Source organism: Culex pipiens, chromosome 2, assembly GCF_016801865.2.
Source record: "Culex pipiens pallens isolate TS chromosome 2, TS_CPP_V2, whole genome shotgun sequence".
NCBI lineage: Eukaryota > Metazoa > Arthropoda > Insecta > Diptera > Culicidae > Culex > Culex pipiens.
The window spans coordinates 216,055,878-216,071,131 of NC_068938.1; the positions used below are offsets into that span (position 1 = coordinate 216,055,878).

At 37.3% G+C, this 15,254-nt stretch overlaps 1 protein-coding gene and 1 long non-coding RNA gene across 2 annotated transcripts; both read left to right on the plus strand.

Moving 5' to 3' along the window:
• The first annotated feature begins 3,369 nt into the window (after positions 1 to 3,369).
• Positions 3,370 to 7,966, plus strand: LOC120429779 (uncharacterized). The gene is made up of 3 exons (XR_005607486.2): positions 3,370 to 3,486; positions 7,658 to 7,838; positions 7,907 to 7,966. It is a non-coding gene; the product is annotated as an uncharacterized LOC120429779 (long non-coding RNA).
• Positions 7,967 to 9,234: 1,268 nt separating this feature from the next.
• Positions 9,235 to 15,036, plus strand: LOC120429778 (uncharacterized). The gene is made up of 6 exons (XM_039594838.2): positions 9,235 to 9,655; positions 9,791 to 9,950; positions 10,019 to 10,214; positions 10,277 to 10,397; positions 10,463 to 11,081; positions 14,757 to 15,036. Exons 1-6 carry the CDS (start codon positions 9,578 to 9,580, stop codon positions 14,801 to 14,803), a joined length of 1,221 nt encoding a protein of 406 aa, XP_039450772.1. The 5' UTR covers positions 9,235 to 9,577; the 3' UTR covers positions 14,804 to 15,036.
• Positions 15,037 to 15,254: the final 218 nt, after the last annotated feature.

Below are 15,254 nucleotides of genomic sequence, written 5' to 3' on the forward strand. Positions count from 1 at the left end.
TGAAATTCTAAAGTGTCCACGTGGTTTACGGTTGGCGTCATTTCTCTAGTTCGTCGCCATCGTGCTAACTTGTCGTACGTGCATTTGGAGTCAAATTGAGTAAAGAACGCCATTTTAATAAGTGCAGTGCTTCTGGGGACGCGCAGTCCTGTTTTTTTTCGCGATAATTTGATAAGGGAAACACCACTAGATCGTCGAAGCCTATGATCAGTAGTGCTGAAAGGGTATTACGGTTTTGTTCAGCAACGGAGGGGCAACCATGGGTGGTCTCTCATGCTCATGCTCATGCTCAATTGAGTAAAGAACGCCATTTTGTGCCAACTGAAAACAATGCCTCATCTTTTGACCTTCACAGATCCCCAAAATTCGATTTTAATCCTGAGATATTCAAAAAATCAAAAAAATCAAAAAAATCAAATTATTCGCTCTACAGCTTTGCCTTGGCGTTCTCGATTGCGAGATTCCTTCTCGAAAATTGGAACATTAGTTGCTGAGATATCGACATTAGAAAATGGTGGGTTGTTTGGGTTAGACTTAGAAAACATCAATTTTCCTGCTTTTAAATCTTTGCATGGCAATATCTCAGCAACTAAGGGTCGTATCAACAAAATTCAAAAATGAAAAATAAAGAGAATTTTCTCTGCATTTCAAAAATATTTTTTCAAGAGTGGGCAAACAAGGGCACTAATTAAAAAAAATAACTGCTAATATTTTCAAAAAAGTTACCTGAAAATGACTTTACAGTTAAACCTCACATAGTGCGCAGGCGTCACGCTTTGTATTTCTTCGATTACTCTAAAACGAAATAATACTTTTGCAATCTCTTCGAAGCTAATTGAAGATTGGAACAAGACGAACAGATTGCGAAAATATTATTTCATTTTAGAGTAATTGAAGAAATACAAAGCGTAACGCCTGCGCACTATGCGAGGTAACTTGGAAACGGTGCACTTTATCAAAATTTCAGTACAGTACTTTTCGATTGCAAATTTGAATTACATCGATTTTTTGAAAAAAAAATCGGTATTGATTCAAAAATTCATAACTTGGTCAATGATTTTTTGTCCATTCTGGAAATTTCAGAAAAGTAGGCATTTGATGTCTCCTAAAACATATCAGAAAATAAAAAAAATAAAAATAGTGTTTTTTTGCAAATCAGTGAGAATCATATTTTTTCAGTGTAGTCCTTATCCATACCTACAACTTTGCCGAAGACACCAAATCGATAAAAAATTCCTTCAAAAGATACAGATATTTAAATATCCATATATCATTTTTGTATGGACAGCTGCCAAATTTGTATGGAAAATTATATGGACAAACTAATGATGCAAAATGGCTTCTTTGGGCAACCGAAGGCAATAAAAAAGTTTCAACTGGAATAAAAAATACAAAAATTAAAATCAAAGAAAAAAGACGATTTCGTATAGAGAATTGCTCTAATAAATATGTTTTCATAAAAAAAATCGATTTTAATCGATAATCAAAAAATATAACATCGTTAAAACAATGTTTTTTGGTTATTCGATTATCCGAAATGAATTTTTTCTGCGACCTTCGGATAATAGTGTCTGGACTGTATTTATTTACAAGTTGTATTTGCAGAAATTTTAGGAACCTTGATGCCAAAAAAACTGAAGATATTTTCGCTATCAAACCCATTATGTACACACAAACCCCGATGGTTTGACACCAACTGTTGTCAAACGAACGGGGTCACTTTTTAGTTTGACACCCCTTTTACACGGAGCTCACACACACACACACCACTGAACGTTTGTTTTGATAGTGTGCGTGTGTGCGTGACAGTTCGTCACTTTTTAGTTTGACTTTGACCAACCACCGGGGGTTGAGTGTACTTTTTTACAGCGGCACGAAGCTTTCCGGCAGTCCTGCATCAGTCCGCGTTTTTTTTTTCTGTAAACTTATTTTTATTAGGTCCTTTTAGAAATTAACATCTCAGGTTGGGACCGAGGGTCAACATTACATGATTGATTCCTAAATTCTAACTGTCAAAACTAATGAACTCCAAGAGGGTCGAATTCTCGGCATAGTGTTTACCGATTGCTCGCAAGAAAGGTACCAGAGGTTCCACCATCGCTCTTGTCGGTTCGCTCATCGTCGACAGAACCAGCTCGACGATGCTGGAAAACGGAATCCTTATTCGAGCAGTCTTGCAAGCGTCCTTCTGAGGAAGAGGGACTTTCAGTTTTGCCATCTCCTGATGATTCTTTTTTGCCGGAGGGAATGCTCGGATGAAATCTTCCTTGTCCACTGGGAGTGTAGTATTAGTTGTTTCCGAGGTTTTTCCTTGTTCTTGCGAGCTCCCTCTCCAGAGCGGAAAGTCAGCTCTTCGCCGAATGACTCATGTTCCGGTTCTTCGTCCGAAAGAACAGCGAATGGATTCTCGTTCGTGGTTGTAGCTGCAGCTGATTTGACGATCTCCGCGAAAGATCGCTTTGAGCGCCTCTTCAGTTCCAGCTCCAACTTGTCCGAACGTTCCCTGTACTTGGGACAGGAACGAGTTTCGTGCGGAGCCCCTCCACAGAGCAGGCACTTGTTTTCCACTGCTTGACATTGCTCGTCCTGGTGCTACTCGCCACACTTGCCGCAGACCTTTTTGTTGTAGCAAAAAGACTTCGTGTGTCCCAATTTTCGGCAATTCGTGCAGCTCATGACCTTGGGGTGAAACATTCGTACGGGGAGTCGGAGTACCTTGTCAATTAGCAGGAAATCCGGAAGCGCTGTTCCGGCAAACGTAACACGGTACGAACTTGAAGGAATAAACCGTTTGTTTGCGCCCTCGCCCTCCGAAGTTGCCATCCGTCTGACTTCGATGATCTGGACTGTCGGCAGGTTCCTTCGCTTGAACTGGCCAACTCCGTTCAGAATCTGTTTCGCTGTCAGTCCTTCCTCGCTCACCACTCCGTCGATTTCCACCGAACGTGCTGGAATCCATGCCTGGTACTCGACGCAGAATCGCGGATCACAAACGATGTCGTTGGCTTCGTTCAGATTGTTGACCACAACACGGAGTTTGTTCTGGTTCAGCTTGGTCACGTTGGTCACTCCGGGGTAATGCTTCCACAGGTCGGCTGAGATCCGCATCGCATTCAACGGTTTACACTTCGGCCGGAAGTAAACAATCCATTCATCCCCTTGGCCGGCCAGGTACTTGCGAACGCGGAGTGTGACATCCGGATCGTCATCCCAGTCATCCTTCTTGCCCGTCGCCGGTTGCTTCTCGACCGCTCACTGCGAGCGCTGACGAGAGAGTCCATCAGTCCGCGTTGGTAACGTTCTCTATTTCTCTGCCTTCACGGCCGCGGGTCTGTTGGTTCGGTTTTCCCTTCTCAGTCGTTTTTGTCTCGCAAAGCTAAGAACACCGCGCATCTACGCGCGAAAAACAAGACTGTCGTTTTTCTTCCTTGGTAGTGCGATTTCGGGACGAACTAAGTGCACAAAGTGGAAAAATTGTAGTGTCAGGTAAGTCAATGGACTCATTTAAAAAAATAGGGTCAAAAAATGGAAATCACTCCCGAATAGCATTGACTCTTAACCGTGCACTGAGGCAAAGTGAACACATCAACAGGCTATCGTTATCGACAAACAAACAAATTATAAATTAAAACTAATTTCTCAATCAGAATGTGGGCAAGCTGATGGCCTACAAAGAAAAGTTGTGTAATCCCAAATATAGATGACAATGCGTGCAAACCGGTGGCATAATCGATGTCCCGGTGCAACACGTTGTTGTTCTACATAAACCACAGATAAAATCAAATAGGCGTCATCGTGACGTACTCTAGTGAACATCGTGTATGGAAAGATTTAAACGGGCGTAAGATCCTACTGGGATGTCGTCAATGTCACGCCAAGGTTACTAAAGAATTTCTGGAGACTGCCGCATTTGCTTTTGCTGCTGGTGCTGTGGTACTCGGTTGAAGAGTGGCGGCGGAAATCCGCCGTTCATGTTGGATGCGGTGGATGCTGATGAATCACATGCCCTGACGGTTCGCCTATAGTTCTAGTGAACGTTTCTCGGGTCATACTGAAGTTACTATTTACCAATGCTGTTAATCGTTGAAATCAACGGCGTTTATATCAGCGATGTCGTTGATCGTTGATTTAAACGTAATCGTAATCGCAGCCATCGTTGATTTAATCGTCAACGTCAACGGAGTCGTTGATTTAAACGGCGTTAATCAACGCGTTGATTATCGATAATCAACGAGTTGGTCAACGGCGTTCTTTTATAGTTTCTTGAGTTTTATGAGGAAAGAACGATTTTTTCATAAATGTATTGATTGGGAAACATTCTCAAATAGATGTGACATGGTTGTTCGGGGATCCAGGTGTACCAAGAGTGACCGGTTTTTAAACCGAAATTTAAGCCTTAGCTAATTACTGGTCACTTTCATCTCCACTTTGGTTCCCAAGTCCAACCAGGATTTTTCTTATGTAAATGACACCGAGGAAGGACGGGAACCGAGATATGGTCGGATTAACACCGGAATTATTGTTCCGGCGGGTTCAGTAAGAGTCTCGCATGACTAAATAACGACAGAATTTGTTTTTCTATGATACAATACTGAATTGACCGCATGACCCATGTTCCAAAACCCAGATTGAGATCGGCCAAGATGTCAAACTTCATGACAGACCGGAGTAGCTACCTGCTAGTATTCAAAGAGTAAACAAAATATTTATGACCTACTGCGATCGGTTTTCGGCACCACACGAAAGATTTTTCTCGTGGGGTTCAATCGAAACTCATTGATCACCAACAGTAGGCTACTCCGGTCTGTCATGAAGTTTGACATCTTGGCCGATCTCAATCTGGGTTCTGGAACATGGGTCATGCGGTCAATTCAGTATTGTATCATAGAAAAACAAATTCTGTCGTTATTTAGCCATGCGAGACTCTTACTGAGCCCGCCGGAACAATAATTCCGGTGTTAATCCGACCATATCTCGGTTCCCGTTCGTCCTCGGTGTCATTTACATAAGAACAATCCTGGTTGGACTTGGGAACCAAAGTGGAGATGAAAGTGACCAGTAATTAGCTAAGGCTTAAATTACGGTTTAAAATCCGGTCACTTCGGTCATCTTATGAGAATGTTTCCCAATCAATACATTTATGAAAAAATCGTTCTTTCCTCATAAAACTCTAGAAAACTATAATAGAACGCCGTTGATCAACTCGTTGATTATCGATAATCAACGCGTTGATCAACGCCGTTTAAATCAACGACTCCGTTGACGTTGACGATTAAATCCACGATGGCTGCGATTACGATTACGTTTAAATCAACGATCAACGACATCGATGACGTTGATTCATCGATTAACAGCATTGCTACAGTCGACTCTCTGGTTGTCAATATCCAAGGGTCCGTCGAGGAAGAGAATCATCAGTTTACAGAACGATGCAAAATGAAGATTCGATTGAAAATATTTTTTTCTTGATACCCAGCTATGGGAGAGAATCATGGCAACGTCCATCCAACAAAAACAAACTAATGTCAAACACCCTTCGAAGCTTCGTTTCGCCAAGAAAAATGTCTATGCAAGCCATGAGAAAGTGAAATTATTGACAACCGGAAGAGATTTTTAAAGCAAACAGAATCCAAGGGACCGTCGAGGAAGAGATCCTTCAAGCAAGGGAAAATATCGAGGAATAAAGATAATTGAAGTATGCAGATTGAAGGGACTGAAGAATTCATCGATAGATGGAGAATTATTGATATCGAGAAGATCGACAGCCAGAGAGTCGACTGTATTTGCTGCCGCTGCAGATTGACGCTCACGATTGAGAGAGGTCGGGACAATTTTTCCGATTTCGTGTGAGTTGGCTGAGAATCACCCATATATAAAATACATAGAAACTTTTTCCATTGCCAACTTTTTTTGGTGTTGAGTTGTACTCGGGAAACCCCTTAGATCCCATTTTCTGGTGAGCCAATTTCACAATAAAAGCACACTACACAATTAGTTTTTTTACCGAATTCAGTAGTTGAAAAATCGGTAAGATCAGTAAACCTGAGCGAACAAAATGAACAAAATTTTACCGATTTTGGTTGTACGATGAACAACCGAATTCGGTAATTTTCAGTTTCCTGAAGTACTCACCCAACCGGCGGTCGCATGATTGTGATGCATGGTGGCATGAAAGTATATTAGATTCTGCATGAAATCTGTCCTCATGCATTTTTTGCGATAAAGGGGTATGACATTTTTGCCCGTTACCGACAATTATCGACATAACCGACGGCTTTTTGGTTGTATTTCACAAAAAAACCCTTACCATAATGAAGATTCAACCACCGACTTCGTGATTATTGAACCGACACGCTACCACCGCGCCATGGACGCTTGATGAAATGAGAGTGAAAGAGCATCAACATATTCTTCTCTTTGGAGTGTTGCTCGGGGACGGGCCAGCGTTATATGTGTTGGTGAGAACTGCAGATCACTGTAATGTGTAGGGTAGGGTAGTCATCAATGAGACACTTTTGGTTTTCAACTTTTAACGATTTTTCTAATTTTTTCATCAGCATGTTTTAATGAGCTTTTAGTTGCATTATCATTCTTTTAATGTGTTCTAACATTGACAAAAATATGAGATCGATCCGACATCTACAGCCAGAGTTATTCAACTGTCTCATTGTAGACGCACTTGGCAGGAACAATGAGACAGCTGAGGAACAATGAGACACTCTACGAAAATCAACATTTTTCTAGCAAAACATCATGTTTTTGTATTGTTCCATTGCAGGTGACTTGCCTTGAACATTTAAGAGCAATTTTTCCAACATGAAACTTTTAATAACAAAAGTTACACTAAAAAGTATTTCAATTTTGTAAAATCCATATATTAATACCAAATAACTTTGTATTTTTGGTTAAATGAAGTTTAAACTCTATAAATATGCCAAAAATCACTTTTAATTCATGTTTTGAAAGATTTCCATCGATTTTGAAAAGTTTATTGAAGAAAAATCAAAGTGTCTCATTGTTACCCATGGGCTGAAATGAGTGGGGAACAATGAGACAGCCCTGGATTCTGAGTATATTCTAAATTTTGGCCAAATCTAATGAAAGGACATTGTAGCCCAACTCAATCCCTATGGAACGTCGAAAGAAATTTGAAGAAATATTAGTTTTGGTGTAAATGGCAGCCTACGAGCGAAAAAGTTTTTTTTGTCCATAATTTACTTTTACACCCCAGAATCAAACAATTATGAATTACTTTTCAAGGGAGCGTCCATAACCAAAGCCACTAATATGGCAGACGTGTATCTAGTAGACACACATTTCCCCCAAATATGAGCCTGATTGGTTGAAACTACGACTTGTGAGAGCCATTTTATCATTGTTCCCCGTGTCTCATTGATGACTACTCTACCCTACACGCGGGCAAACATGATCTACAGGCTTGCTGCAAAAAATGTTATAAATTGTGACATTTTCTGCAGCAAATCCACTGTTGCAGATTTATAGCTATATTTTTCCTTTGGGTGTGGAGTTATAATTTAAAAAGAAAGAAAATTATCATTCTTGGAACCACCCTGACACGGTGTAGGTGGCCCTATTAGTTTAGCGTGGACTGACAGTAATTTATCTGTACTTATACAAATTTTATTTCTTCCTCCAGGAGCTGAAAATGGAGAACTCTACATCAGTGAAGGAAAACATCAAATATTTTGAGCAGGCCAGTAGAAATGAGATTTCTTCCAGTTCGAGTTCCTTTATTGAGGCAACCCCAACCAAACAAAGACCCTTCACCGTTCTGTTCTTCATCAGTTTGGCCATTTGCATGGGTTTATTTATTTACAGTAATATAATTGTTATTAATTAAATAATTAACTAACGGAATATAACGAATTTAATATTTTATCGACAGCACTAACGCAATCCAGCTGGAACCAAATGTGGGACTGGAGTTTTGAAAAACTCGTCCAAGGTAAGTTACCTATATGGAGAGGAAACTAATATTCTTGCGGAAACATTCGGACTCGCCTGGTTTTTGCCTTAGATCTTGCTTTTTGAATTATAAGTTTTTGTCCTTTTACTGCCAAGATACAGCCATTTTAGTAAAATAAAAATTGGGAATTTTCTAAAGTACCTACTTATGAAAACTCAGTTTTATCACTCAGGGTTGCAGAATGAGCAAAGTTTGGTTTGTGGCTTTAAAATGGATTTAGACCAACTCGACGTCGTCGTGCTATCTTGTCGAACCCGCCATTTTGACGTTCCGAGAAAAACGCGTTTTAATGTTTGACCTTGAATATTCAAAAACGAGAGCACGCAATGTAAACAATAGCAAACACGTTTTGTTTGGCTCATCCTTCTGTGCATTGTCCCAAAGTTTGGTTGAAGTTGGTTGCTGGAGTCCCGAGTTATAATTACACATGTTTACGGTAGTCTAGCTTGTACGTGCGACAAACGCATCCTGACTTTCCTGGCCTGAAATCCCTTTGGCCTTTTGTCGCACTTACATCAATTTTCATGGAGTGACAAGATAGCACGACAAGATTAAAACTACTTTCATATGTAAAGTGACAAAAATGCACGGAGTTTTTTCGGTTTTTGTTGAATATCTCAGGATTGAAATCGAGTTTTGGGAATCTTTGAAGGTCAAAAGGTGAGGCATTGTGAGCTGCACAAAATAGCGTTCTTAACTCAATTTGGCCCAAAATGCACGTACGACAAGTTAGCACGATGGCGACGAACTGTAACTATTCGATGCCTCTATGCTCTCTTGTACTAAGCTTGCTGGTTTTCCTTTCTAGTTAGCATAAGAGAGCACAGAGGCATCGAATTGTAACTTTAAACAGATGTAAAATAATAGCAGCACACCGAAAACGACGTAACATATAATTGTATTTTTCGAGTTATATGCAAAAGTGTAAAATTCATAACATAACCACACAAATTGACGCTTCTGAAGATTTCTACAACTTAAAAATGTTTGTTTTATGCTCAGAATGCTACTAGGGTCAATTTTTAAGGTAAAAAAACAAATACAGAACTTCAAATCATTTAGAGGCTTGGTAGCAGAAGTGTTTTAAAAAATCATTGTAAGCGCCATTAGAAGAAACCGTTGTAAACTAATATAGAAATCAAGTAGGTACTTTTTCTTTTTCAACATTTTCTGAAATTCCACCTTAAGTTGCCTGTGGTCGGTCATTTTCCTTAAGGTGTTCTAATAACCCTGCACTCCCCTACAACTTTAAACCAATTTAAACCATTTTGTTTGTAGATATTTTTCTTAACAGATATGTCGATGTACATAATTTTAACGTAGAATATTCAAAATTTATCATTCATTATTGGAAGTCATCTAGATACTATTCTTTGCAACTAGTACTTTTAGTTAAATTCTATATTAAAATTCATTGATGTGAAACTTGTTTACGGTCGATGTGCATTTAACGTTTATATTTATTCACTGTCGCCTTATTTAATTAACGCAATTTAAAAATGGTTTTCTACGTTGGATTTTTCATGGAAAACAACGTATACTATAATTTTTAAATGTTGATGCATTTGCATATTTTTTTGAAATAAATTAATGGTATATTTCACTTATCGTGCAGTTTCAGAATACATCACGGCGAGGAACAACGGAACCACCATCAATGGTAACCGGGTAAGTCACTTCTAAAATCCGTAATATGTTTACAATACGGCGCAACCTTATAGGCAAAAATAGGCATGTTTACGCCCTAAAAAGTCATTGCGGAAAAAAGATCTGCAGGATTCAATATGCCCTCCTTATTTACAGACTTTGGACCAGATAGTCGACAGTTTCGGTTCCTGGGAAACCATGTGTTTGGTGGGGGTGTGCATACTGGTGATCCTGGTATTCAGCATTTTGTTTGCCTATTCTGTGGCGGCCACGGTTAATACTTTCTTTATAATCGCGTTGGTCTCCTTAGCCTTAGGTAAACAATCTTGCGGACATACTAAACAAGCGACCTCATTACTTCATCGATATCATCTCTACTTTTAGCATTGTGCTACACTGCGATCCAGGCTTACACTACGTGGTCGGAAGGAAACGTAACTTCGGCTAAGACGTGGCTCGGTACAAGCCTCATGTGGATCCTCTTACTGCCGTTGATCTTGTTGTATGCTGCTCGGTTCGCTATGGCGCTTTTTCGCCGCAACAGTAAGGAAGCCATCGGGAGCATCAAGGCGGCATGCAAGTAAGCTGAAGCACCACTTTTTTTATTTCTGTTCAAAATTGGTTTAACCTGGACACTTTCAGATCCATAAGGTTGTCGGCGGTGTTTTTTTCATCCGGGGTGGACTGCCTGCTATTTATGGCGATCGTTTTAAGCGGCATGGTCGCGCTGAAAATGGCATCCGTCGGAAATACGTACTCAAGTGTAAGTAATACCAAATAACTCCCAATTTTTTAATAATTAAACCTTAACTTGTACCCGTATTGTAGGCTCTGCCGGTATTCGTGATGCTGTTGTTTAAGTTCATCTTATCAACCTTCAAGAGCATGGTGCTGGCATACATAGCAATCCCAAAAAAGGCAGCTCTTTCATTGGGCGCTGCGTTTCGCTTTGTCGAATCGAACGACTTTATTATAATCGGCCTATGGGAACTTGCAGCCACAATAATATTTAGTGTTAAAATTTTGTGGCAGATTTACGACTGGATGAATCTGGGGGCAATTGGATTCATCATACTGTTTGTTATCAAGATAGTGTGGATGGCTATGCAATTGTGCCTGGGGAAACGAATCAGAAAAATTTACGCATATCTGCAGCTTGCCAACTTTAAAAATGCGTACATCGTGCGTGCCATCTCCGGCAAGAGCTTCATCGCCAGCGCCAAGCACGCGGGAAAAATGCTTCGTGAAGATTCACTGCAGGACACCGACTCTATATTTCAACTTCTACACCTGGCCCCGATGTGCGTGTTGGCTCCGCTTGGCTACGCGTTTTTTTCCTGGCAGCAGATTGGTCCGACAATTGTTGCGGCTGTCGGGACATACTATATCATAGCAACATTTTTGCACCCCTTCAAAGTGGTGGTGAAAACAGCAGAGTTTTCCAAACGTAAGTTACCGTCATAAAAAAGCAACCCATTCAAACACCGTTCAGTTACCGAACAATTACTGTGTTTTGTACAATTATTTTCAAAGTTTATGCCGCACGGTGTACTTCGAGAACATTAAGATAAAAAATGTGGAACCATGACTGTTTTCCGACATTTTGCGGGGTCAGTCAATGTTTTTCGTCAGGGTGTCTAAAGCAATGAAGAATTTTTTTCGGTTTTATGGAATATTTCTTCAGCAAAACCGCTAAAAATCGATGGATAATCAAATTTCAAATTTCTTATTAATATGCCTTGAGAGACTCATAATTGATCTAAAAAAAAAAGTTTTCGTGTCAAATTTGCCAGATTTTTTCATTGCTGAATCCAAACTCCAATACGACCTGATTAAAAAAAATAATTGTGCAATTTGTCATGAAAATACAGTACATGAACACCGCCTACTGATTTTTCTATGATTCTAGCCAATATCATCCATAAATTTAATCAAATATCAAATCTGCCAAATTTGCAGGGTGACCATTTTCAAATTTCCGACTTTTTCCCGACTTTTCCAAAAACTCAATGAATGAGTAAGAATTAACCATCAAAAAGAAAAATCTAAATGACTGCAAAAAAATCAAGCTATTGACAATTTTCGTAAATACAGACACCTAAAAAAAATTATTCAAAAATGAAAGCACACAATTAGTCTTGGAAAAATAACAGGATGCTTTGTGGATCTGAACAAAGCCTACAAGTTGTTTTAAAAGATTGCAGATATGTCGCGTCGTTCCACAGAAATCGACTAATTAGAAAATCGTAAAGCACCGCGTAAAAAGAGGTTTCTCTGTACTTTCAACTGGAAATGGCAAAAAGTTAAGGAGAAATTCAATAAAAGTTTTTATTTATTTTTTTTTAAGCAAAAAGAACGCTCAAAACATCACCAATGTTATTATTTCTTTAAAGGGATTTAGGAAAAATATCCAGGAATTCGATAAAAAGTTTTTACCAAGTTCCTAATACAGTATTTTATTGCTTAAATTTTAATAAATGAGAAATTTAGTTTGATAACATCCCAAACAAGTACAATTTTTTTAGCAGTTTCAATATTTATTTTCATGATTTCGAAACGAAAATCAGTTTTTAATTTTTTTTTTAATTCAGAGCTAACAACGATTGGATTTTATTCGATATTTAAGTTTTCTGATAACTGAAAATCATACTCACAAAAAAATTTAAGGGGAACATTTGGAAAAAAAGAATATTTGAAATGCCTTAATGAATGTAAAACTAACTTTAAACAAATAAACATATTTGTCACACAAAAAAAACTATTGCCAAACTCAAATTGGAATATTTTTCCTGATATTCAATCAAAAACAAAGTGAAAGTGAAAAAGAATCTTAACATTACGCTGGCCAGAATTGAATTAATTTGACCCTATTTTTGTATAAGTTTTTTTTTTTACTTTGAGCAGTTCTCTAGGATTTCGGTCATTCGATTTTTTTTGTATTTTTTAATCCTACTGAAACTTTTTTGGTGCCTTCGGTATGCCCAAAGAAGCCATTTTGCATCATTAGTTTGTCCATAAAATTTTCCATACAAATTTGGCAACTGTCCATACAAAAATGATGCATGAAAATTCAAAAATCTGTATCTTTTGAAGGAATTTTTTGATCGATTTGGTATCTTCGGCAAAGTTGTAGGTGACACACTTTTTGATATGTTTTAGAGGACATAAAATGCCAACTTTTCAGAAATTTCCAGGTTGTGCAAAAAATCTTTGAGCGAGTTATGAATTTTTGAATCAATACTGATTTTTTCAAAAAATCGAAATATTGGTTGCAAAAATTTTTCAACTTCATTTTTCGATGTTAAATCAAATTTGCAATCAAAAAGTACTTTAGTGAAATTTTGATAAAGTGCACCGTTTTCAAGTTAAATCCATATTTAGGTGACTTTTTTGAAAATAGTCGCAGTTTTTCATTTTTTTAAATTAGTGCACATGTTTGCCCACTCTTGGAAAAAATATTTTTGAAAAGCTGAGAAAATTCTCTATATTTTGCTTTCTTGAACTTTGTTGATACGACCTTTAGTTGCTGAGATATTGAAATGCAAAGGTTTAAAAACAGGAAAATTGATGTTTTCTAAGTCTCACCCAAACAGCCCACCATTTTTAATTGTCGATATCTCAGCAAGTAATGGTCCGATTTTCAATGTTAAAATATGAAACATTTGTGAAATTTTCCGATCTTTTCGAAAACAATATTTTCAAAATTTTAAAACCCAGACTAACATTTTAAAAGGGCGTAATATTGAAAAAAAAATCACTAAAGTACTTTTTGATTGCAAATTTGATTTTACATCGAAAAATGAAGTTGAAAAATTTTTGCGACCAATATTTCGATTTTTTGAAAAATTATTATTTATTAAAAATTCATAACTCGGTCAAAGATTTTTTGTACAACCTGGAAATTTCTGAAAAGTTGGCATTTGATGACCTCTAAAACATATCAAAAAATTGAAAATAGTTTTTTTTTGCAAATCATGTTTTAGTGATAAAAAGTTAAATAAAAAATCACCAATTTTTTTTTACCGTGTATAATTTTTTTTCAGTGTAGTCTGTATCCATACATACAACTTTGCCGAAGACACCAAATCGATCAAAAAATTCCTTCAAAAGATACAGATTTTTGAATTTTCATGCATCATTTTTGTATGGACAGCTGCCAAATTTGTATGGAAAATTTTATGGACAAACTAATGATGCAAAATGGCTTCTTTGGGCATACCGAAGGCACCAAAAAAGTTTCAGTCGGATAAAAAAATACAAAAATTAAAATTGAAGAAAAAAGACCGATTTCGTAGAGAATTGCTCTTTGTTGTTGTTTTATGTTAAATGTCTCATTTGATAAACTAAAATAAATTAAAAAAAAAAATATTCATAAAAAATATTATGATTGTTTGTAAAAGTTGTATGTCTTTAATAACCTTTTCATTCTCTAATAGATTGACATAGCGAAAGTAAACTTAAATTCCTTAAAGTTTTTAAAAGAAGAATAAAATAAATGTTTGAGTGAATTTAATTGTAAAATTGTACAAAATATTACAGAATTATTAAAGAGGTAAAAAATACGTTTCAAACAAGTATGCATGGGATTGCCGACTTTTTGACAAAAAAATCACAAATTCCTTTTTTCCCGATTTTTGGTAAGTTTTGGATATTTCCCGACTTTCCCGATTTCCCGACTTAGGTGGCCACCCTGAAATAATTTGGTGCGAAAACTTGTTTGTGGTCCAAAATGTAATTTAGAGTCTCTTGAGGTATATTCATTCGAAATTGATGGATATTTACATAAATCCTGTAAAATAAAAATAAAAAAAAACGTTCCCCAGACGAAATATTTTGCAAAATGTCGGGAAAGAGCCCTTCTAACATGGTGCTAAATATCAAACAAGTGTTTTTTTTATCTTTGGTTCGTTCTAGGAAACACACCATTTGCCGATCTATTTTTTATTAAAACAATTTGAATTGCGTTGATGATCATTTTATGTTTTTATTTTTTTCGTCACAACTTAAATTGTTCGGAAACTAATGGTTGTTAGACAACTGTACCTACTAGTGGTTAATGCACTTTACAACACCTTTTTCGAATCAGTTGTATGACACATATTTTGTTGTTCTTTTTTCGCAGTGATCGTACGTGAAGACAACGCAGGACCATCAAGAGACCATCCATAAACCACGAGCAAACAACAAAGGAGAACGAGGAGGTAGTACCTACCGTAACTATCAAAACGGATACACCAGCGATGAATCTTCAGTCGAGAACAGAACACTGATGAAGTCTGCAAGTAGTAAACGAAATACGTATCTGTCAAGATATTAAAAGGAATTAAAAGGAACAACTCGTCTCTTTGTATTCACAGCACTAACTTCCTTTAAATTTTCTTCATAGCATTTTGAAGTTATTGCGTCCTAAAGCCAAATTGTATGGGTACAACGGTAAAAGACTTACCAAAAAACTATTTGTAGTAATTTTATTATATTATACTCCCCCCTACTTACATGTTGCTTTAAAGGTTAAGAAATAAAACAGCAGAGACTGCGATTTGGCTCATGAATAAATAAATACGTGTATTTTAAAAACACAAACTTAGGTTAACGCGCAATGGAATCAAATAAAGATTTT

Coding starts and splice junctions, on each gene's coding strand:
- LOC120429778 (XM_039594838.2), top strand. CDS start 9,578: ATGGTATATTTCACTTATCGTGCAGTTTCAGAATACATCACGGCGAGG. Junction 9,656..9,790: donor CCACCATCAATGGTAACCGG/GTAAGTCACTTC, acceptor CCTTATTTACAG/ACTTTGGACCAGATAGTCGA. Junction 10,215..10,276: donor AGCATCAAGGCGGCATGCAA/GTAAGCTGAAGC, acceptor GGACACTTTCAG/ATCCATAAGGTTGTCGGCGG.